At 43.3% G+C, this 25,660-nt stretch overlaps 1 protein-coding gene across 2 annotated transcripts in view; it reads right to left on the bottom strand.

The window, feature by feature from the left end:
* The window catches only part of cachd1 (cache domain containing 1), a 62,523-nt gene that overhangs the window by 19,434 nt on the left and 17,429 nt on the right, over nt 1-25,660 (bottom strand). For both annotated transcript variants that reach the window (XM_029001708.1, XM_029001707.1), the window contains exons 2-4: nt 15,369-15,431; nt 10,326-10,474; nt 2,477-2,583 (exon numbers count right to left, since the gene is read on the bottom strand). In XM_029001708.1, coding sequence (XP_028857541.1) covers nt 2,477-2,583; nt 10,326-10,333 — 115 coding nt within the window. In that variant the 5' untranslated portion in view covers nt 10,334-10,474; nt 15,369-15,431. The remainder of the gene's footprint in view (nt 1-2,476; nt 2,584-10,325; nt 10,475-15,368; nt 15,432-25,660) is intronic.

Raw genomic sequence — 25,660 nt, 5'->3', positions numbered from 1 at the left:
AATCTTAATCTTACGTACAAATGTATGCACAAGTATCCAAACATTATTACATTTTGTTATGTGATATTCTGTATGTATTACGTACAGATACGTTGCAACAAGATCAAAAAAGGAAATAAAGAACACAACACGGTATCACAATACGGAAACATGTTTCACACAATGTTTCAAGTGAGTTTCCAGCCAGAAAGAGCTGCACGGATCACCGTGTGACATCAGAACTTCACACCCAGAACCGCATTTTCGTGGCACAGACAAATAGAGACAAGATCGATAAATCTAAAACGTGATGATAAAATGGATCTGTTGATGTTTGACCTCAAAGAACTATTTGACCCGACAATGGTGTTCGGTTTGTGATCGCCTGGTTGGCTGTGGACCGGAATCCCCCCCAAAAAACGGTGAGGATCGTGTTGACTGCTCGCTGTTGCCACTGGCGAATGAAAAACCCGAGCGAAGAGAAGAGTGGCAGGCCCACGACATATCACATACATTCGCCGGCCCACCACGCTTAATCCACGGGGTCGATGTTTAGAGAGCCAGAGCCCCTTCCCCTCCGCGGCGTCTCTCGCCTCAACTCGCCAGGTCTCCTCGCCGGCACTCTGGCTAAGTGTGTGGAGGCTTTAGAGTGCTAATTCAGTCGAGATGTGACATTACACACAACACTTGGGAGAGGCCTCGAGCACTCTGGGAAATAAACAGACTGAGGAGAGGAGAGGAGAGGAAAGGAGGAGGGCGGGGTGACGAGAGAAACTCCAGTCCCAGTTGAAACAGGAGGGATCTCCCCCTCATTACGACAAACGTGAACGTTCGGGACGCGGAGCGGCCGGGCCTAACAATAACAGGGCGCAACTCTCTCCCTTTTCTTTTCTTTTCCTCTCGTATTCCTGTCGTCCCTCGCCCGCTCCCATCAGGCCCGTCACACACACCACGTCCCGTTGTTTAGACTAAACCCCAGACAAATGTAGCTGTTGAATGGCTCAGCGGGGCGGAGGTCAGTGCAGGATGACAAACGGAGAGTGAGTGGTAACATGAACTCCTGATGACTGGCTCCGAGAAAATAAATGTTGAGAATGAAGACGAATCGGCCTAATCTGCAGCGAGCACTTGGAGCGCTCTCTAGAGTCACTAAAATGAGTGTGTGTATATAAACTGTAACGCACCAGGAACTTAACTGAAACAAATCTAAAAAAAAACTGTGACTTTATTGAGGATCTAAGTAAATCAAATAAAAAAAATATCACTTCATTACTGATCTCAGTAAAGAGCTACACCAAATCCAGATCGGAGATGAACATTGGTGTCTTGTTGCTGCCAGACGGGGCTATAATGTGTCTGTGTGCATTTTAACGCCTTTAAATGGTTTAGCAGCAGGGTGGGTTACAGAATGCATATGAAAACGCGCCCGTCCTTCACGCCAACCAAGCAGAGACATAAACAGCCTTGAAGGTCGACTGTTGGAGGTCGTTGCATCTGCTGGATCTAATCTACATGGCATCGCTACTAGCCATAAAGAAAGAAACCTAAAACACCGGGGAAAGCTTTTAGAAGACGTCATTGAAAATCCGAACACAGTGATCGGTGTTTGCAGAAAGAAAATGAACTGCATGTCAAGAATAATAATAAAAATAATAATAAAAATAGTTCACTACTCAGATGTTTAGGGTAATTTAGAAATGTTGTTTTACATGAAAAAGTACATGAAATTAGTATACAGGACATATTACAAAATAAATACTACACGGTCACTGACAGAGTTAGAAATAATGCTTTCTTTTTTTTTTTTACATTTCAAATAATAATAATAATAATTTATTCATCCTTTTACTCTCCATTTGAAACAATTGCAGCTTGACAGACCTTCGATATTCTGTTTTGCTGAGGAAATTCTAATAATCAATGAAGTGACAGACTTGCATTGGTGAACACAGCATTCTACTGGAACTAATTGTTGCTGATAAGTTGCCTCTCTAAATTTATGCAAATACTCAATTATAGTCAATTAAAACATTAACACTGTCTGGACAGAATTTTTGATCTTTTTATTTTCTACAAAAATCTAAAGCATTTCTAATTCAGCCCACATTTTAACCGTAGTGTGTGCATGGGTGTAAATGCATATGGACATAATATTACATTAAGGGTGAATAAGAATCAAGGTCTGTTTTCACAGACCTGTCTTAATGCTGTCTATGCTGTCTTAAATCAGATGTAAAAGACAGAGGGGGTGAGAGAAGAAAAGAGAATATTAAGTAGAGCATATCTTTCCTAATGGAGGCTGTAGAACCAGTGTGTTTCAGTTCTTTCATGTCATTTTTAAAGATTTCATATCATACAAAGACTTGTGTTCTTTGTAACGTGTTACCATGACAACTGTAAGACAAGTGATAATTGGCACTCAGTTTTGAGTCCCGGAGTGGGTGTGTAAAAAACACAGGCTTTCAAAAATAACAGCCCTTTTTGGTCCAGCTCCTACCTGAATTTAGGTCTCGTCCCGGGTTGAAAGCTCGGCTGTTGACCGTCGGGGAAAGTCTGTCGCAACAGATGGTCTTGGAGACATTTGAGTTAAAATTTCCATCAAACCTGAAACAAAAGCAGAAATACTGTTAATATACAGAAAGTGAAAATCTGGAAGATTATGGAGACCTGGGCAGTCAATCTGATTTGATGGGTCCCACTAATCAACCATGCGATGAGTCACAGAAACCAAAATCCATTTCCCTCATAAAAGGAGGACCTTTGAGCATCAGATCAAGCTGCAGGTAAAAGGTAACTAATAAACTAATCAGGATGGTAAAGCTGATCATGCTGCAATCCCTCTAGTGCAGCACAAGGGAGCTTTACCAAAAGGTGACAAATTGTGTGTGTGTGTGTGTGTGTGTGTGTGTGTGTGTGTGTGTGTGTGTGTGTGTGTATGAGTGTATATAGGGATCATTTCAACAATAATTATGAGTAAAGAGCCAATGAACTCATCAAACACATGAATCACATTTAGATCTCAGATAAGAGAATATGTATAAAGTGAGCATATGTGGGTGCTAGTAGCCTAGTGGGCAACACACTCGCCTATGAACCAGAAGACCCAGGTTCAAATCCCACTTACTACCTTTGTGTCCCTGAGCAAGACACTTAACCCTAAATTTCTCCAGGGGGACTGTCACCTGTAACTACTGATTGTAAGTTGCTCTGGATAAGGGGGTCGGATAAATGCCATAAATGTATGTCTGAGTGAGTGAAAAAGTGTATATGTGTGTGTTCACAAATCTACACTCATTCATGCACTCACTCACTCACATGTTCATTCATCTATACACTCATTCACTCACTCATCTTTATACCCACATCGACTCCGTTGAAAATGACATAAATGTATGTCTGAGTGAGTGAAAAAGTGTATATGTGTGTGTATGTGTCTTTTACCAAAAAGGAGACAGAGTTGCTGGATCCAAATGAAAGATTTAATGTGCTTTGCAGCAAGGAGACAATTCAGAGTTTCTGCAAAGAGTTGTCTGACTCCTGCTGTCAGAGCAGCTTATTTCTACACATACAGCAAGTTATCTGTGGTAGAAAAGAGGAACTCTCTCTTGCTGTCAGCTTTTTCAACGGAGTCGATGTGGGTAAAAAGATGAGTGAGTGAATGAGTGTATAGATGAATGAACACATGAGAGAGAATGAGTGAATTAATGTATAGATGAGCGAACATGTGAGTGAGTGAGTGCATGAATGAGTGTAGATTTGTGAACGTGTGAGAGGGTAAATGAATAAGTGTATAGATGAGTGAACATGTGAGTGTATGGATGAATGAACATGTGAGGGAGTGAGTGAATGAATGAGTGTAGATTTGTAAATGTGTTAGTGGGTGAATGAATGAGTGTATAGAAGAGTGAACATGTGAGTGAGTGTGTGTATAGATGAGTGAATGTGTGAGTGAGTGAGTGAGTGAGTAGTATATCAGACGGTCGACTCTGCTACATCACTGCACGTTAGTTCCAGTCCTGCTCGGCCCTTTAATGAAGAGCTGATCGAAAGCCAATCTCCCGGGAGCCGCCTGCACCGACAGTCTGACTTTGATGTGCCTCTCCCCCTCTCTCTCACCTCCACTCTCTCCCTTTCCTGAAACCATCTTTCAGGGGAGAAACAACCCACTGCTGGACCAGCTTCATTTGAATTCAGTCGTTTCATCGCTGGAGGATCACTTCAGCCCCTCTCTTCCTTCTGCCCAGCTGATTCCCTCACTTCCTGCACGGGCCGAGCTGCACCTCGTTTCCTCCATCTGATCGATAACCTTTCGCATTTCACCCTCCCGTCTCCCCACATCCCCGTTTTACTACATAAGCTGTTGCCCCTCCCCGTCAGCTGTTCCCCCATCCCTCCAACTCCCTCCCCCGCCTGCATTCGCTCCTGATTGACGGCTGCTCTGATGTGCGGGGCGCTTTGAACTTCAGACACTGAATTCCCATCAGGCTGCAGTCATTACAATTCTCCTTCAACACACTTTACATGTGGAGGCTAAGCAAATGTGTGAGATAAAAAATGCATTTGCGAGAGCTTTTGAATTTTACATCAAAAAATGCAGAGCGAGGGAGAGCGAGGGAAGGCTGTTTAAAAAGAGCCTTCAAGCATTTTCGTTTTTTTTTTTTTTTCTCAGTTGATTTGGGTTCAACATGTAAATGAGGGTCTCAGAGAAAGAAAAAAAAAAAACATCTAAAACCGGAGCAGGAGGACTAACAAAAAATAATTGAATGAAAATAAAACCAGCCCTGGAGCCGTGTTCAGTATGCAGGGTGCAGCAGGACGAACCCTTTCCAAGAATAAAAATCACCTTCCTTGTGCTGGCCTCCCTCAGAAAAAGAAAATACCCACAATTCACAGCACGGTCAAGAATTACAACCACACGTCCTATGTATTCAACTCTGCGATATGCTATGCTCCATATGTCCTCCATAAGTTATTCAAAGACGTTTGAGCCCTCCTGCGCCGCGGCCATCTGATTCAAAAAACAGATTTAAAAAAAAAAAAAAAATGCGTTGTAGTATTTTTCTGTTAAATATACTTCACCACTTCAGTGGCATACGGCCAAAAAAAGAAGATTTTATAATTATTACAAGTATGCACCAGTTATTAGGTGCAAGTATGACAATAAATGAATTATGGTAAATGTGCATTCAGCTATACTGTATATGTGACATATTTTCAAGCATGTTAAAATTAATTTTGCAAATAGATTTTAATGCATTACCTTGTTTGACCCTTTCAAACCCCTGTAGTCAGGCTGCTTTACTATTTATGCAGCTCATGCTATAATTTCTTCATACCTGTACCTGTGTGTGAATAATAGGGGCTACATAGTAATTTTATAATGAATTAAAATTTAATTAACTTGTTTAGAAATGTAGTACCACTATGGATGGTTCCAAGACTAAAACGAATACATAAAAAACATATTAACTTAATTCATGGTAAAAGTGATACATTTGAGAGCCCTATTCTATAATAAATATAAACTATATAATTTTACAGACATGTGGAACACCATGGTTTCACTGCACAAACAAGTGATGAGTGAAGACTGGTAGAAAATCCCAATTTACGATGCCATCTTGTCTGTGTGAAATGATCTCTACGGGTTAAAAGGGGAGAAAAAACCTCTCCAGTGCAAATGGACCTGGCTGGATCCACTGGATCACACCTGATAATGAGGTTTACTTTTCAACACTACTCTGTGCATTTTGAGATTCGGCTTTGTGTTCAACTTGATTTAGCTGCTAAACACTACAGTGCATCTTTCCTGTGCGTCGTGCCTTTTTTTTTTTTGGGTCCACGGCAGTTTGCATGATTTAAGATTAGATAAGGCCGCCCGTTCACACTTCTCATCCATCAGCGCGGCATAGCTCTGCATTTCATGAACACAGCCATCAGGGGAGTGTGAGAGAGGGGATTTAGCAGGACCGTTCCCCGGATACGCCGGGAAGGCATGCGGTCCTGAGCGGTGGGCGTTGTGAGTTAACAGCCCCTCTTTCAGACCACTTAAGCCCCCTCTCCAACCCACCCCCCCCCCAGGACAGCGGCTTCATTAGCTCAGTTACAGAGCCTACTAAAGTCTCTGGTTACGGGCGGGGTGGATTAACGGAAAGAGCTGCAGCGAAAACTCCAAACATTCTGGTCACCATCATGTTATTAATTAGCACTGGAGGAAACTTTTAATAATTCATGAATGTAATCAAGAAGAAAATTCCCAGCAGAGGCAGAATTTTGGAACTACGTTGTAAATCCAGTGATGTGAACAAATCCCAGTTCACTTCTCATCTTCTGTGTTTCAAAATGGGGCAGCTGCATGGGGCAATATTGTTATTTCAAACGGTCAAATAATGAAGTAGTCCCTTCTACCTGGCTAGCTGGTAACCTGCAAAACAAATCAAACTAGGGTCACTTCTGACCTCCAGACACCCATTCAAACATTTACAGTCATTCAGAAATGTTCTTGTTACCCATGAGATAAATAGAAAATAGTTTGGACACACCTTCTCATTCAATGTGTTTTCTTTATTTTCATGACCATTTACATTGTAGATTCTCACTGAAGGCATCAAAACTATGAATGAACACACGTGGAGTTATGTACTTAACAAAAAAAGATGAAATAACTGAATAACATGTTTTATATTCTAGTTTCTTTAATATAGCCGCCCTTTGCTCTGATTACTGCTTTGCACACTCTTGGCATTCTCTCGATGGGCTTCAAGAGGTCGTCACCTGAAATAGTTTTCCAACAGTCTTGAAGGAGTTCCCAGAGGTGTATAGCACTTGTTGGCCCCTTTGCCTTCACTCTGCGGTGCAGCTCACCCCAAACCATCTGGATTGGGTTCAGGTCCGGTGACTGTGGAGGCCAGGTCTCCCCTTTTTGTTAAGTACATAACCCCACATGTGTTCATTCATAGTTTTGATGCCTTCAGTGAGAATCTACCAATGTAAATGGTCATGAAAATAAAGAAAACACATTGAATGTAAAGGTGTGTCCAAACTTTTGGCCTGTACTGTACTATAATGTCTATGATGTCCAGGTGTCAGTTGGTAATTCTAACAATCAATGACAGACATACATTAATGAACACCGCATCACTCCATTTAACAAATGGACTACTTGTTGCTGATAAAGTTCCTGTCTATATTTATGTAGATATACATTAGCACCCAAAAGTTTGGATGCACCTACTCTTTCATGTGCCTTGCATTTTTTTTACATTATAGAACAAAAATGAAGATGCGGGACTATGAAATGAATAAAAACGTTTTCCTAAACAGGGAGCTTTAGAGCTGTGATGTCAGCAATTCACACTAGGCTTCTCTCCACCTCCTTAACGGACATCCCGATTCACTGGACACTATTAAGGTCCTTTGTGAGATCCTGGGAGGTCTGCAAACCTGTATATCTTATTTAACTACTGGTCAGATATATTTGGCACTTTATCAGAAATTGCAGTGGAGAAAATAAGATTCCTGAAGGTTTATCATTCACTTATGTTCATTTTGTTGATGACAATAATGAACAAAGCAGTCATGAAGGTAAAAAGAAACGACTCTTGCTTTGGATTCTTCAAAATGGCTCCATCTTAGTCTCCAGAACCGCCACAGAATAGGGGCTTCCAAAACTGTATATATTTCATCCAGTTGTACGAGGTTCACCAGTAAAACCAGTAAAGGCTCACCAAATGATCAACACGAACTCCAACAGAATACAAAAGAGACGTCAAGAAACCAAACGAAAAACAAAACCACAGAATTCGGGCTCCCAGCATGCACCTGATTGGAGCCTCCAGAGGCAGGCGTCTGCCGCTGGGAGAGGTGAAGGAGGTTTATTTAAATTGACTGGCTGCGAGAGCAAAGCTCCCATTGTAGTGACAGCCACGCCGGCTTACCGGGCCCAGGCTTATGGCGGAGACAGGGAAATTTGCGACGCCTGGAATGTTGGAAAACGTCCCGATGCGCCCTCTTCCCACACGGGCGACACCGCCGCGCAGGTTGTCAACAGCAGAGGGAGAGACAGACAGAGAAAGCGAAAGAAAGAAAGAAAGAAAGAAAGAGATGCAGGCATTTCTCTAGGGGCCCGACGCTACTGACGGCGGCATAAACAACCGGGGATCAACACACGCTGTCTTTGGCAGAGAGAGAAAATGTCAAGACTAGGGGTGGGACAATTAATCACTATGACAAAAACTGAATTGGACTTGTCTATAGCTATGCTATCCATAACATGAGCTAGACTGCGTTCTCTGCTACACACTTGTACTATCGACCTAATTCAGAATGCAATATCTTCAAAGAGACACTCTACACTAGACAGTATATCTGATGTTCGTTATTAACCCTTGGATGGGCTCTCACTTTAGGAAGAAACACACTGTAGAGGCAGTGGAGTTATCATACATTTACTTTTACAGCATTTATCAGAGGTCCTCATCCAGAGTGACTTAGACCCCCTGGGTTAAGTGTCTTGCTCAGGGACGCAATGGTGGTAAGTGGGGTGCGAAGCTGTGACCTTGTGGTCTTCTAATTCATAGGTTAGTATGTTACCCACTAGGCTATTACAACTCCGAAAGGGTAGTATCTAAAATAAACTTGAAGCATTTACATTTACAGCATTTATCAGACGCCCTTATCCAGAGCGACTTACAATCAGTAGTTACAGGGGACAGTCCCCCTGGAGCAACTTAGGGTTAAGTGTCTTGCTCAGGGACACAATGGTAGTAAGTGGGATTTGAACCTGGTTCACTCTTAAAGGCACAGTTTTGGCTTAAAATAAACTGGACATCGTACCTGAGGTTGATCCCTGGGGTTCTATGGTCGTTCTTATATAAGATTCATAAATGTTTAAAGCACTGCACCAGACTTCTAGAATCAAAACGTGACATGACTGGTCCCCAGAACAAATAAGTTAAAAAAAACACTGTTCTAGATGATCCTCTAAAAGGGGTCCACTTACAGATGCTTTAACATCTTGATTTACTCCCCTGTTTACATTTTTTACATACCAATGTTCTATCTGTTCTATCGCAAGATGATAAAAGTATTTTAAAGTTGCCATCACGTTCTCGGCGAACTTCAACAACAAGAGCTCAGGGCATCGGTGTGTTTCCATCGTGGAAAAAGCTTTGAAGTCCCGGCAAGTAATGTTTTTAAGGCAATGCCAGGACGGCAGTGAGCTTCAATTTGGAACGTGCCCCTCCCACCCCTTCCCTGCAACGCTTCATCTTCTATAATCACTTGAGCAGGCTGTGTCTACCTCGTCTAGCTCCTCACACAGCTGGGGAATGATAATGTAGGTGGGTGTGCGAGAAGGAAAGCCTGGGATGGATCCAACTGAGGCGAAGTAAGGGTACGAAGTCAACAGTGCTGAAGGTTGGAGGCAAAAATTCAAAATCATTTTAAAAGGTGGTGTGCATGAGGCAGGGCAAAGTTACGGCTGAGATAAGAGGCCAACGTGTGTCTAGGGGACGGAGAGCGATAAGAGACGGAGGAGGAGCAGCCAATTGGAGGCAGGCTGAGGAGCGGGAGATGGCAGGCTGCTCGTCTTGAGATTAGGCTTGAAAGCGAATCCTCACTTGACTAAATCTCACTTCCAACTTCCCTTTCCACCGCGGATTCAGAGATGGAACACTGTGGCCTTTTTTTTTTTTTTTTTAAAAGGTAATTACTTTCCTTCCTTGGTCTCTTTCAGTAGTGCAGAGTCAAATAGTCCAAAAATCAGCCCTGCTCAGGATTCCCCGCATCTGTCAAAGCAATTAAGGCATCTGCCAAGCCACTTTCCTTCACCCAAAGTACATTCATTCATAAACAGTGTGATAACGGTCCACAGTAAGCAGAAACGTGCCAAAATCCACACAATCCATTATCTTTTAATGGCAAACTCAGGGAATGAAGAATGTGTTTGAGACCCATCTTGGCAATGTGTGGACTTTTGTTCAGTTTAGGATATGCACAGCACTGAGAGCAATGAACAAGGTCAGGTCAGATCATTTTCTCAAACAAAGATTCTGAAACATATCATGATGACTCTCCAAGTACCCCCATTATGACCTGCAGTAAAATACTTGTAATAAATTCAAAATACACAAAAAGCACACAGCATTTAAATGCACACCAGCTGTGAATATAAATTATTAACCTCTGTCTCCTCGTTTACCACTAAAGGGACCTTGACAATCACGGTTACCACCGTTTGAGAACCAAGACTCTAAAAGACTTATCTATTTAGCATCACCACATGACATGTAATTTGTCTGAGGGATATTTCGGTATAAAGTGTGGAACAGTAAAAGAGTACTCACTCCATCATGGAGGGAGGGATGGTGCAACAGTCCTGGATGGCGGTGAGGGGGGAAGTGAGGTGGGCGGTGTACGATGCCTCAACCACCTGCTTGTTCCTGTTCACCACATCCAAGTACCGGTTAAACTTCTCACGGATCTTCTTTGCCAGCTGGGGGAAAAAAATATATATAAATATTACATTATATACACACACACACACACACACACACACACACACACACACACACACACACACACACACACACAGAGAATCATGGGATTTTTCATTAGACAAAATTTCCACACCCATGAAACTGTTATAACGTCATTATGATGTCAGAAAACATAATAAAGAAAAGTTATAAAACATTATATTAAACGTATTGAGATGCAACCGATTGGCATACAATGCCTTTATATAAATGGCTTTAAATTAAGTCAATTAATTTCAGGTTAATTAAGCAAACTGATTATATACATTTGTCAGGTTTGTCAGGTGTCAAATCAAAATAAACCACTTTTTTTGTCTTCAAATTACAAATGAAAGGTGAAACCGTACAACATCATTACGTAAGTCAGAACATATATTTCAGTCAAATTCCAAAATTCAGGTCTGGTCTTAATTTTTCCCACCAGATGCTTCAAACCTGACCTAGCAGCAACAGGAATGCTAGAAACTCAGCATTACTCCCCCAACAAGGACTGCAAGGAAGCAAAGCCACACTTTTGATCTTCTTGCCTCCATGTCAAGAGGGGATCCAAGTATTTATTAACTACTTTGAATCATGGGAATTCTTACCACATTTACTCTTAAAAGAGGCTGGATGAGCCACATGGTGACCCTAATTTACAAAGAGGTGGTATGCTGAACTCGAAATGGGATGCTTGAAATCGATTGGCATCAAGCAAGGTCTGGCCCAAGAGACCAACAACCCTGCTTTACCAGATGCTTCTTAGTGCAGTGCACGATAATAAAAGAAAACTGGGCTCCCAATCAAAGCGCCCGCTGGTTAGTCAGGCATCAGAGCCGCTCCACTGCTCTCGCAGACCAGTGAGGGTTGTACAACCACAGCACTGTGCGTCATGGCATATTTATTCAAAGAGCATTTCCTTAGGGATCTGAAATAAGGGAGGGAGTGTTAACAATGAGCATGGAAGCTGATCTACGGCAACACACACACACACAACATTACATACTCTTTATAGTACTAACACAAAGCAGGGTCAGACATCTTCAATCATCGTCTCAAGGCAGAGAACAGCAATCAGACTCTACATATCACAATTAGCAAAGGCTGCAGACACTCCCTGGCCAAGCGGCTGGGAAATGTAGCATGACCCACTGACCAAGTGCACCTAATCATCCTGCCGGTATGGCTATTATACCTAAACCTGGCTCCCAGCATTAACAAGAATAAGGGCGCTTTCACACTTTAGTGTGTTTGCTTTGGTTCAAATCAGTCTGTGAGTTTTGAACATTGCATCAGGTTCCTCTTGGTTTGGTTTCCTTAACCACAGGGAAAAATCCCAGTGAACCAAAAATGCATCGCTTCGAATCACACAAGAACATTCTCTCTGCTTATTGGTCAGATGTGTCGTCACGGGAACAAATAAATCCAGGAGTAAATCCAGGAAGTAGATCTTCGATTGTGGACTATTAGTGTTAGTGTGAAATCGGTGGGACATGTTCACAATGCTTGCCCAGGAGGTTTTTCCATTATATTACATGCATTTACCACTTTCACACTATTAGTATGCTTTAATCTAAAGCAACTGCATTTCCCCCTTTGGTGCAGTTTGTTTCGTCTGGTGTGAACACAGTAATCACACTCAAGTGCGCATTAAACAACCACACAGAGACCCACAAAAAGAGGTGGTCTCGATTTGAGTCAAATCACAAACTTTCGTGAACCACAACAGAAACAAATTCATCACATGATTTGAGAACAATGACTTATGAGTACATTTCAATGTTGTTTTCACAGTTTTTTCACAGTTCTGCCACCTACTGTGTTGCCTTGTTATGAAGTTGAAGTTGAGCTTTATTGTCATTTCAGCTTTATACGTGCTAGACAGCACATAGTGAAACGAAATATCGTTTCTCCGGAACCTGGTGCAACATTTGAACGATCAGACAAAGTTACATACTGACAAAGTGCACGTGTGTGACACCGACAAACTGGGCTACATAACGTAAGGTGCAAACGTGGGACACAGGCAGTGCAAGAACATTTAACAAAAAACATGTGGACAACAATGAGACAGACAGCGTTAAACAGGTGAAATGAATAATAAATGTGCGAAGTAAAATAGTGCAAAGATTGCTGTGCAAAATGGAACAGTGCATTAGTAGATGATATTACAGATAGATAATCAAAAAGGAACGATGCAGAAATAGATAATGTTATAGATAGATAATCAAACAATATAACAGAGGTGTGTTGTGAGTGTGTCAGGCCAGAGTGGAAAGTCCCTCAGTGTTCAGGTGTCTGATGGCTTGTGGGATGAAGCTGTTGCAGAGTCTGGCAGTGAGGGCCCGAAAGCTTCCGGATAGTATTAGGGTGACGAGTGCATCTGAGGGGTGTGCAGTGTCCTTCACAATGCTGGTGGCATTCCTGATGCAGCGTGTGTGGTAAATGTCCGTTATGGAGGAAAGAGAGACTCTGATGATCTTCTCGGCTGTCCTCACTATCCGCTGTAGGGTCTTGCGGTCCGATACGGAGCAGTTCCCAAACCAGACAGTGATGCAGCTGGTCAGAATGCTCTCAATGGTTCCTCTTTAGAAGGTGATGAGGATGGGTGTTGGGAGATGGGCTTTCCAGATAATATTTATAACTGTACAGCTGAATGCAGAAAAACCTAAAATTGTATATAAATCACTCACATCATACAAATAAGTGGTCCCTCACTGGCATTATGGGTGTGACAGAAAGTCCACCTTCAGTAGAATTGACCAGATATTGTTTTATCTGGTATACAGTTATGCAATATGTTGATGTATCTGTAAAAAGTGTATTAACTCCCTGCTGCAATGCCTTTGCTATGGAAAAATGTTCAAGGTTAAATTTGTTATCCTGCAAATAGAGACCTGGTAGGGACCAATCAGGGAAGTATAGTTTTTGTCTTTCTGTTGTATATGCACTGCCAATTCCAACAAAAGCCAGGTTGTGTACAGAGACGGGATCCTAGCACTTTTCTCGGCTACAAATCTGTTAATCAAAAGGCCTATTCTAGCAAGAAGGTCTAATAAAAAAACAACAACAAAAAAACAATTGTTGTACATACGAACATACATGTGTGTGTGTGTGTGCATGTATGCAAGAGAATTACAGACCTACAGAAAACACAAACTCACTTAAAACCTGTCTGTTTGTTTTAAATGCACTTATTCCTGAGATCAAAAGAACTAAATCTAAAGTTTGAAGTGATTTTGAGTCATTTCAATTACAAAAGCCAGTAAAGCTAATGTAATGCTTTTAGATGTGGACCATTTAAAAAAAATATCCACTTGAGACGAAGGCTGAAACGGCCCTTTATTCCGATAAGATGGCTGTGCAAAACAGCCTATTATACCAATGTACTGTATTGACCTTTTGACCTGTGATACCCCTAACATGCTATATAAATGTTATTCAGAATTGATCAGAATTGATTAAGGGACAGTGGTGGCCTCGTGGTTAAGGAAGCAGCCCCGTAATCAGAAGGTTGCCGGTTCGAATCCCGATCCGCCAAGGTGCCACTGAGCAAAGCACCGTCCCCACACACTGCTCCCCGGGTGCCTGTCATGGCTGCCCACTGCTCACCAAGGATGATGGTTAAAAGCAGGGGATGCATTTCGTTGCGTCATATTTCGTTATTATTTGACTGCGTGGCGGTTATCATCATGGCCTCACATCTCCACGGCCGTGAGTCTGAATCCCGGCACCAGCTTGGTGTGTGGGGAGTTTGCATGCTTGACCTGTGGCTTCCTTCGGGTGTCTGGGCTCTGGAAGCCGCAATTATGGTCGGAGATGAGCGATTATGGAGTTTTTTTTTATGCCTCATACTACGCTTCTTCTAAACTTGTGTCAAACTGTTATACATGTAAACAGACATTAGGAGCACAGAGCGCTCCAAACACACTGCGCATTAAAAGTTAAAGCTGCAACGGGCCAAAAGCAACATACGCGCGAAAAGATCTGGGGAACACTTGTGGTTGTTGGCACACTCATTTTGATTTGCGACCATTAAAAAGCACAAATTCCCCACATTGTACGTTTACAGTATAAATCACTGGCTTCGCGCGGCATGGAAGGACAGATACGCGTTTTCACCAGTCGTATCACTGCCGGCCAGCCACGCGGCACGCGCTAATGAGCGCTCAGAGTCACACGGGCTGCCAACAAGCCCCTTAATCTCAGACTCCCAGACAGTAAATAGCTGCAGGTGAGTGGGACAGCGCCGAGGAAGAGTCCTGGCACGCACTTCGTGCCCATGGCTCCCTTAGAGAAGCGCAGACGCCAACGTGTGCACGCGGTGCGTCGCTGATCCGAACGGAAGTGGAGGGACCGCCGCGTTTCCGGGGCCTGCAGAGGCAACAGCAGACCGGGACGAGCTCGAAAAACTGGTCACCACCCCGATTTACCCGGAACAAAAAACGCTCAACATGACTAATCCAGTTTAAAATACAGACCCCGAGGGCATAAACACTTTCATTTCATGAAATGACTTTATTTCTCAGCATAATCACATCACCGTTACCCACACGGAAGAATTCTGTATTTCCAATTCACCGACTGGACGGCAATTAAATGCACGGTGGCGAGATGACCCTGCCTGTCCCAACAAACGTGTGCTGAGGAGGAGAGCTGGGCCTTCGCCCAGCAGGGCTTGTTAAGGGGGAGGCCTGCAGACAGGAGCCCATGAATTGAAACACAAAATGGGGTTCAAAGCAAACCAGACACGTGCCGCTGAATTTTAATAGGGCTCCTCTTTCTCCAAGCTATGATGCCTGTGATGTTGATGATGTGCACACACACACACACACACACACACACACACAGAGAAACACGAGAATGACTCACCTGCTGCACCTCCGTCTCTCCATTTGAAGTCTTCTCTGTGTACACAAAGGAGTTGAAAATTCTCTGCAAAAAACACAAGAATCAATGAGATTACTGTTCAGTCCTGCCATTAACATAGACACTGTTCTGGCATTTAGCAAGACGCAAAATTGCTGGTATTACTTAAACTGAAGAACTACTGTCCAGTATGACTATTTCAATACTGCACTAATTGTCACATGTCCATGTCACAAAATCAAAATGCAGGCAACAGAGCTCGTAGATCTGTAGAGCCACTCGAAATGACCAAGGAAGAAAGTCCTAGGCCGCAAATGTATAAACGATTGTGTGGCGCTTATCACACAAGGTTTTAGATCCACTGGTTGCTCAACATGACTTTAATAAAATCACGTTTTCTTTCTAAATCATGGTACATGATCAACACGTAGTAATGCAGAAAGGTACAGTTAAAATGAACTCTAGGTTTTTGTTTTTTTTTAATTCAGTACTCCACCATGTTGGCCATGATGCTGAAGTTTCTATGAGCGCATGTCTCCATCCCGCTATCTATCTTTGAGTCCATGAGTACAACATGTTACTTATAACCTTATGTCACTCAGCCTTCAATGTGAACTAACTACAGTTGGTATATTAGGGTGAACTTGTCAAGCTCTCGACAGCTAAGGTCCAATTTTGCATCGACGCCCAAAATGGGTGTTTATTTATATACACACTTGCCCTCCCAACCCACAATGTTTCCACTACAACGTGCGAACTTGACACCCGAAGGTCACATGTCCTGTTCCGAACGCAACACAAACACGAGCAGATGCTGAAAGGCCCTCAAAAAAAAAGCCTTTTAACACCTGCACTGTGTGCATTTACACTATGACACACTAAACCAGGCAGCTGCTCTCCCGGGCATGGGCACCACCCAAACATCTGGGATTCGGAGCAGTGCCCCACACACACACACACACACACACACACACACACACACACCTGGATGGGGAAAAAAAAATCTAATAAACACTTGACTAAAGCTTGCAGGTGTTTCTCTGTGAAATTCTCTCACTGCGATTACTTTTAGAATTGTTTTTTTTCTCCTTTCCCATCTATTGTCACCATGAACATGCAAGGCAGATTTTTTTTATTTATTTAGTAAGGTCCCACTCAGGTCATCGCTGTAACACACCCACCAACACACACACACACACACACACACACACACACACACACACACTCCAATCTAATTAAACGTGCGAATAATCTCCCCCGCTGCGATTTTCACAACAGAGCGATGAAAGGAAGGGGGGGGAACCGTCCTCTCTGGCCCGTTCCGAAAATAAACGCGAATAATGGCTGCAGCAATAGCGGCGGACCTCCATCCCCGCCGCCGCCGCGCGCTTGTTGTGAGGCGCTCAGATAGCTTTTCGCAGCTATGCCGTAGGAAGGCAGGAATTTCACAGCTTGAAATAGGAGATGCCTCGTCCGAGGCTGACCACAGCGTGGAGGGGGGTCCCCCCACGACCAACCGAGGGGACCAACTCGCACCCCAACAAAAGACGCTGGATGATACACTCTTTACTACACAGTACACACTGCTTAGGCAGGCACCTTAATCAAAATTCTGGAATCTTCCTACGGCCACACAAGTGACAGACGTCTTTCCACACAGCAAGGGCCCAATCTGCAGCTGCTGTGGATGAAGAAAAAGAGCGGCTAGTTATTAATCTGCCAACTGCAGTTGAATAGGTAACCCCCCCCACAACAGAAAAAAGTTGCCCTTGACAAAGGCCTGCAGGGGTTCCGGCGTTTATTACACCAAGGGCCCATTCAAGTGGTTATTTTTTAGGAGAATTTTGTGGGGCATTTTCATTATCTACATAACATTTCCAGAAATCCATGCAATAACCCAAAAGCACACGAAAGTGCCGTAGTGCACACGCCAGGTCAGAAAATGGCAGCGCGAGTACAAAGAACACAGTGGTTCTATGAACCATTTTATTAATTAGCACACAGTCAACTCATGGTGTGTGTTTTCCACTTTGTCTTGAAGTGGGTGGTAGTGGTAGTAGGGTGGTAGTAGCCTAGTGGGTAACACACTCGCCTATGAACCAGAAGACCCAGGTTCAAACCCCACTTACTACCATTGTGTCCCTGAGCAAGACACTTAACCCTGAGTGTCTCCAGGGGGGGACTGTCCCTGTAACTACTGATTGTAAGTCGCTCTGTATAAGGACATCTGATAAATGCTGTAAATGTAAATGTAATGTAAATGTAAGTGGGGGGACAGCCACGGAAGCAGTGTTCTCAGTTCCCTGAAAAACAGTTCTGAGGCAGGTCTTCCCCAACCTGACAACATGCAAGGAAGGCTTGTAAGAGTAGAGCTGGGGGCTGTTTGGGAAATAGTTCATTCAGACAATGTATTTAAAACACACACGTACATGAGCACACACACAAACACAATTTGCAATTCTTGCAAGTGGCCAGCTAATGAGACACCCCTGATGCATTTCCATTAACGCGGTGTGACGGGATGCCGAGGGAATACTTGATTACAGAATAAAAAAAAGAAAAGAAACAAAAACTCAACACAAGTCTTAAAAGACTTGTAAAAGACAGATCCCATGACCATTTAAAATATGAACCAACAAAGATAGATTAGATATTTGAAATGTATTACAAGGCCTCACCTGGAAGTGACTGATCACCATCAGAATGTTATAAAATCTTTAAAGAAGCATTATCTCATTTGGCTTCCTTTAATCAAACTTAAAAAGATGGTAAAATCCCTCCTTTGTGGAAGGAAGACATAATAACAGTAATTCCAAAGGAAGGAAGAAAAAAAAGAATTTAAATTTCCGACTAATATCAATACTGAATTGTGAACTATACACATCCATTACGAACAAACGATTAGAGACATTCGTGACTGGCCTTATTGAAGGAGACAAGCCAGGATTTATTAAGGGACGCCAAACACAGGATAACATAAGAAGGACACTAAATATAATTGAAGAAACTACTTTTGCTACTCAGTTTAGATGTTCTTTAGAGGTTGTTGTAAATCCACCTGGAAAATTTTGGCTTCAACAAACATTCTGTAAATTGCCACCAAGCTATTTACCAGGAACCAAAGACGGAAAATGAAAATGAGTGGTAACCTTACAAATGAATTCACATTGGGAAGACCCAATAGTCTATGTCCCACACTTTTCGCATGATTTATAGAGCCTCTGGCCCAAGTGGTGCGGCAGGGATTGAAGGAGTAGCAGTGAAAGGAACCAAAGACAAAATTACATTGTTTGCGGATGAAGTTTTTAATCTATCTGAACAACCCAAATGTTAGCAAAATTGGTGAAGTAAAATTCTATGAACAGTTAATGGGCTATAAACCTAACATGGCTAAAATTCAGGTTCAGAAATCTACAACAAGCTCAAGAATTTTGTCGGAAAAATATTATTAGATACTTTTCTTTTTGGGATGGGGGTTGTTCATATATATATAAAATAAAATGGTGTGATGGGGGGAAGGGGTAAGCCTATTAGCAATTCAGCCATTTTCAAAAGACCAGGGCCCATCACCCTTGTCCACATTCATTTGGGATTGTACCAGCCAGTGAAAGGGGGCAATCATACAAAACACTGAGCAGGAAAGGTATCATAATCCCCTCTACAAGACTGCTTTCTCAACCCCAACCAACCAACAGCCCTTCTGGGTGCTCATATATGGACTGTGTGCAGCATGATTTTTGCCTTTAACTATGATTGTTTCATTTTTACTTTCTTTCCTCCACCAAAAGTCTCAGCCAGCCAGCTCTGCACCCTTAAGGACCCAGGCAACATTCGCCAGGGAAGATCTTACCGAGAGAGGGGTAGAAAGGGAACAAACGGCAGAGATGAAAGGCCAGACAACAGAAGCCAGGAGTCTGGGACACAGCCGAGGCTTCCTGCTGCAGGTACCCCCTTCACCTTCCTCGCACGAATCCCAGCCCCCGCCGCCGTGCAGCCGGCACGCTCGCCACACTACAAAGAACCCCGCTTGCAAATCAGGCATCCTTGCTTCCTGCTCGTCTTCTCCCTCACTCGCTTGTGGAGGACATTTGGTAACTCACCTGGGGATTCTGTGCCAAAAACTGACACCATCCGGCAAACCTACAAGACCTATATTTCATTATTCAAATCATTTACATAAAGAAAAGGACACAGATCGGGAATGAAAATTAGACTTGAGAGACAGCCTCATTAATTTGTCATCTCAGACCTCCACCGAGCAGTTGCTCTAATTTAATGACCGACCGTCATGCAGAGTGAGAAATAAATAAAGAAAACCCCCAGGCCCTTTGTAGTCAAAGAGAGCAAACGGACTCTGCGAGGCCGGCGTCTCTCTAACAAATTCACGGTTCCTCGGGCAACGCATCCGTATCCGAGCTCCCACCTGAGCACCAGCGAGCCTTTGAAGATGCAGAGGCAGACGGTTTGTGTTCCTCCTCTCTGCAGCGTGGAAAATCACCGGCTCTCGTTGTGTGTGTTCATTTTTTTTTAGGCTTGGGGGAGGGTGGTCGGGTTTTGGCCAGGAAAACTGGTCCCAAGTTTTTCAGAGCAGGTGAGTCTCTCAAGTGTGTCGCCAAAAGTGTTTTTTTTTTTTTTGATGATGTTGCCATATTCATCATCCCAACCCAACCACTGCATTTCTGGCACAAGCCTGGTGGAACAACCAGATCTATAAAAAAATATATCAGCTACCGGATCTAGTCAAAACACTGAGCATTAATTAAAAAAGACACAGGATAACATTAGAAGGACACTACATATAATTGAAGAAACCCCCCAAAAAATGAATAAAGTTTAGATATTCTTTAGATGTTCTTGTATATCCACCTGGAAAAATTTGGCTTCAACAAATATTTACATTTACCAGACGCCCTTATCCAGAGCGACTTACAATCAGTAGTTGCAGGGACAGTCCCCCACCCTGGAGCAACTTAGGGTTAAGTGTCTTGCTGTGGGATTTGAACCTGGGTCTACTACCTACTAGCCTACTACCACCCTGGTATTCTGTAAATTGCATCCAAGCTATTTACCAGGAACCAAAGACGCAAATTAAAATGAATGGTAACCGTACAAATTAATTCACATTGGGAAGACCCAATAGTCTATGTCCCACTCTTTTTGAATTATTTATAGAGCCACTGGCCCAAGTGGCGCGGCAGGGATTGAAGGAGTAGCAGTGAAAGGAACCAAAGACAAAATTACATTGTTTGCGGACGAAGTTTTTAAATCTATCTGAACAACCCAAATGTTAGCCTTGCAAAATGGATCAAGTTGTTAAAATTATTATGACCAAATAACGGATTATAAACTTAACACGAGCTAAAACACAGGTTCAGAAATCTAGAAATCTGAGCATTAATTAAAAAGAAACATCTAAAGCCCAGGAGGGCCAGGTCTTTCTCCTAACGACAAAATCAATTTCACGAGATATGAATTAGAATACATATGACTAACACATGCCGGAGTCGGCCGAAACGAAATTCTCCTGCAGCACCAGCCGACCCCCCTGACCGAAGCGGAGCGGCCCCCGAGCCGACAGAGCCTGGGGTCCTACAATAACAAAACCCCTTTGTGCAAACACGGTGGTGCCCAGAGCGAGGCTGGGTCACGTAGCCGATCCCCGCACAGATCTCGCCGAGGCTCTGTTTTCCCTCGCTACGGCGGACAGGATATAATGGTTTCCACATGTGGGGGCAGGGGAGGGGAGGGGGCAAATAACAATGACAACAGTTGAGAGGGTGGGTGTTTTATTACCCTCTTGTCCACATGCAACCACAGTCACAGGCTTTCCAGCTACACCATACTTAAGGAGGAAAAAGTCATGGCTCTGGCAAACTTGATAATCCAGCACTTGGAAAAATAAACGATGTAAGATCACTTTAAATGCAAGCACATGGCATACATTATATATATAATATGAGTGGACCAAGGAAAGGAGTTAGGTTGAAGAGAACATGCCTCTCCATTTACATATAAGCCAAGAAATGTCAAGGAATGTGTGAACTGATCTCACCCACCACCTCACATAACAGGAAAAAGACCAAAAAATGCACTCCAGCAAGTTCTCTGGGCATATTTGCACCAAGTGGTTCCCTGGGTTCATTTACATTTACATTTACATCATTTATCAGATGCCCTTATCCAGAGCAACTTACAATCAGTAGTTACAGGGACAGTCCCCCCCTGGAGCAATTTAGGGTTAAGTGTCTTGCCCAGGGACACAATGGTAGTAAGTGGGATTTGAACCTTGGTCTTCTGGTTCACAGGCGAGTGTGTTCCCTACTAGGCTACTACCACCACAAATCCCATTTGGGGTTCTTATGTTGATTCATTTTGCATTGGGTTTCTCAGGGAATAAATACAAAATAAAATGACAAAACCCTTCTACTCTCAGACTTCTAATACAGACTTCCAACCTCAAGCACAAAGCCATGCTCTCATCTAAAAGAAGATATGAGGGGATAACCAGAGTGTGAGGGGGATTAACGTGTCAGTCCGACATTCCCAAAACTCTCCAGACACTCTGCCGTCCTCCTTCTGGCCCCAAAAAATGTGTCTCAAACTCAAACAAGCTTCATAGGGAACGGTCTAAATCCAATCACTTATAATACACCATAAAGAAAAGAAAAAACTTTATTTATCCCAAATGGAAAATTATTTTGTCCTAAATCAATAAATGTACTAACAGCAGTTGTCTGCATGAAGAAGTTGTGTTCATAGAGTCCCAAAGAGATTGATTCAAATGTGCATGAATCGGGGTTTTAAAGCCAAGGAAGGCCACAAGTGAGCCAAACCATGCCCACAAAGACACCAGGAGACACTCATAAAACGTCTCCTGCACTCTGTAGAATGACACTTGCAGCAAAGTAGACCTTTGTGTGACGTTAGCTAAATAAATTGAAGGCAGAATTGTTCAGGTTGTTCAATATAAAGAAAAAAATTGCGGGCAGCGGACCTATGGCAGAGGACGCTGTTGAACTCTGGAGGAGGTGAGAGTTAGAGTACACCCGAGGCAGGGAAGAACTTCAAAACGCATGTCAGAGTGAAAGGCAGAGGCTGTGGACATCACACATTGTCGGCCTTCGTCTGATGCCCCGGTGGAGAGCGCACAGGCCCCCGCTCAGGAGAGAAGAAGAAGAGAATTTTTTTTTTTTTTTACAGGAAGGACATCTGAAGCTCAAGCTAAAAAATAAAAACTTTTTAAAAAAGAAGGGAAAGAAAAATAAACTCACATTTCACACACAAATGTCAATTTGTTGGAGAATCATGGGCATGCGAGCTCATGGGCAAGAGCAGAGCAGTCGTGGACCACAGCGATGCCCAACGCATGTCTCGAATTAGCGAGCGCTCGGCGCTTAACGGCGCGTTCTGGTATTTGTGTGGGTTTCTGCACCCCACGCTCTGGGCTCCCCTGGCACACATGGTATGACTTACCCGCCGGTGGCCCGTGCCAGCTCAAGCCCTCAATGGCCAGCCAATGGCCGCAGCACGCTGGGGTGGCGGTAGGCCGTGCCCGTAGTCTCACCCGCGGACACAGCTTTCCAGGCACATGCCAGTGGCCTGGGCGGAGAAAGCCAAAGTCACGCCCTGGTGTCAACAGTCAGGGCTGCCAGCACCAAACTGAGGTTTATCACATCACCGTAGGGTTCAGCGAGTATGTGTGTGAAAAAAAGAGAACTCCTGAAGCTGGTAATTCAATTAAAAGATAATCCAAGGAATACCGGGGTGAAATAATTAAAACTGGTCAAATTTGAGAGTGACCTGGTTTCAGATGCGACTCGCGTTCGCGTGTCTTTTTATGCAGGGAACAGGAATTTTTCCACATAAACCTTGAAATTCAGATCAAGTGTCCCAGAGAGTCTGTTCTAAACCAGCGAAAACAAGGCAATCACACGGTGTCTGAAGACAGTAACCTTTCAGATGCGGCGGGAAAAAGAAAGGCAGCGTCCTCGCCGACCACAGAACAAAACGCAGATTTTCCATTCAGCAGGAGCCTTCCTGAAGCAGAGAGAAGGGATATCATCCGCTGCCAGCGACCCGTATCACTTGGATCAGCAAAGTGTAACTAGAGATGAGAGAAGGAAAAAGATGGAAGGCTGTGGGGAACATAAAGAGGAATGAAGGAGGTGAAATGGCAGCTCTTTGCACGCCTCTAACATCTCGGTTGCTTTGCTTAGTTGGGTGAACGAACACTTGTTTTTATTCCTTCCAATTCTCACCAATCTCCATTTCACATATTTAAAAAAAAAATGTCCTCTGGTGTTTTCCTAACCCCATTGTTAAAATTTATAATAGACACCCTTGGCCGGTTGAAACAACAATAAGAGAAAAGAATAAGATTAGTATTAGGTATTGGGAACTATTTTCAAACTATGTTTAAGTGCAGTGCTATGCGCCAAGCATGGGGCATGTTTGAGTAGAAGAAAAAAATGCAGTACACCTGTACACCTTTAGGTCACAATTAATATGTTCTGATCTGCTCCATTAAGCTAAATTAAATGCCTCTGCTCACCATTTCAAGTACAAAACAGGACTAGACATGGCAAACCATCACTTCCAATAGTTTCCATGGTAGCACATTACCACTGTATTGTTAATAATCCAGACATTGAATACAGATATATCTAACATTAATAATCCTTAACTACAGGATCACCCCACTTAAAACAGTTCCATATCTATTGTGATTGTCATGTCCTTACTTACACAGAAAATTAAAAAAAAAAAAAAGGCCATAAAATGTGGGTTAAGTTAGAACGAGGGTGGTCCCCCTCCTGATATTACACAACGCCGTGGAACCATGTTGGATGAAAATAAATAAATACATGCCACTTTTGTTATATAAATGCCCCCAGGGAGCAGGGATGAAACCACGTTTTTTTTTATGAATGACATGAACATTTAAAAAAAGATGGAAGTCAGAGAAATGCAAAGAACCTCCCACGAGCGCCAAATCCACCGCCTATGACATGTTTTGGCTGCGATAGGAGTGAGTGTAGTGAGTGAGGAAGAAAAACCGTGGATCTGACGCAAAAAAAAAACAACAACTCTGCTCATCAATCCAATCGTATAATGTGTTTTTGGAGGCCAGCGGTGGCGTTCAAACCGCGGTGCGCTGTGACGGCATTTCCCGAGTCCGGCAAACGGATTAAAGCCCTGGCTGATTAATGAGCGCGGCCGAAGGAAGCTACGCTGCCAGAGCACACACTTAAAAAACCCACATACATATACCATCTCTTTCACCACAATATGGCCGAGCCACCGACAGCAGGCAGAAGCTGTGAATAAACCCAGGAACTCTTGGATAAAAATGATTTCAGGAGCAGTACTCAAAAGTATGAACCGTAACAAGCAGGACAGCAGACACGTTAACAGTAGCTGATGGCCACGGTGAGAGACAAAATGTACTTTACTTTACTTAGCAGACACTTTTAACAAGAGGAAGACACCAGTAATTCTCATTCGGTGACTATAGATTTTGAGTTATAAAACTATGAGCCCTGATAAAGCCTAACTTGTCAGGAAAAGGACATGCTAGGGAATTGTTAAGTGCTAGTGTTATGTGTTAGATTCGTCTGAAATACTTTTTGAATAAGTGGGTTTTCAACTGATTCTTAAAGGTGGTGGTAGTCTCGGCTAGTCGAATGGAGCAGGGCAAGTTGTTCCACCAGCCAGGGACAACAAAGGAGAACAGAGTTTATTGGGATCGGAGACCCTGTGAAGACAAAAAATTCACTTCATCTTCATCCAGGCTGCAATGCAATATTACACCTTTTGTTTGTTCATCATCAGCCGGCAGTACAGCTCCAGTTTACAATTCTAGGGTCTACATGTTGATCTACAGCCTGATCTCCAGGATTCCTGACAGATTAGATGATAGCGCATGGCCAACTGTAACCTAAAGACCTTATATAGGCCCCTCATGCAGGTGTGATGGTGGCAGTAAGCATCTATCCAACTATGGTGCTGTGCAAACATCTCTAGCCAGATGCCTCTAGCCTGAAGTTGGGAACCAGTGGGAACCGGCCTGTGTTTCTGCTGACCCTGTACCGCAATTCCACTTAACTGGTGTGGGGGCAAGGTGTTGGTTCTGGTGCTGAACTGGTAACCGACCGAGAATCGGTCCACGTTCACACTAGACAGTGGGAGTTCAGTGGGAGCAGCATGATAATCCATCACAGGTCATGCCCACTAAACAGAAATCCCAGCACCGAATCCATTACATTGTAATAGAAAAGTTTAAGGCCCTCACCGCT

This window comes from Denticeps clupeoides, chromosome 13, assembly GCF_900700375.1.
Source record: "Denticeps clupeoides chromosome 13, fDenClu1.1, whole genome shotgun sequence".
Taxonomy (NCBI): domain Eukaryota; kingdom Metazoa; phylum Chordata; class Actinopteri; order Clupeiformes; family Denticipitidae; genus Denticeps; species Denticeps clupeoides.
Note: the sequence above shows the minus strand (reverse complement) of the source record. Positions and strands in the feature narration are given on the sequence as shown.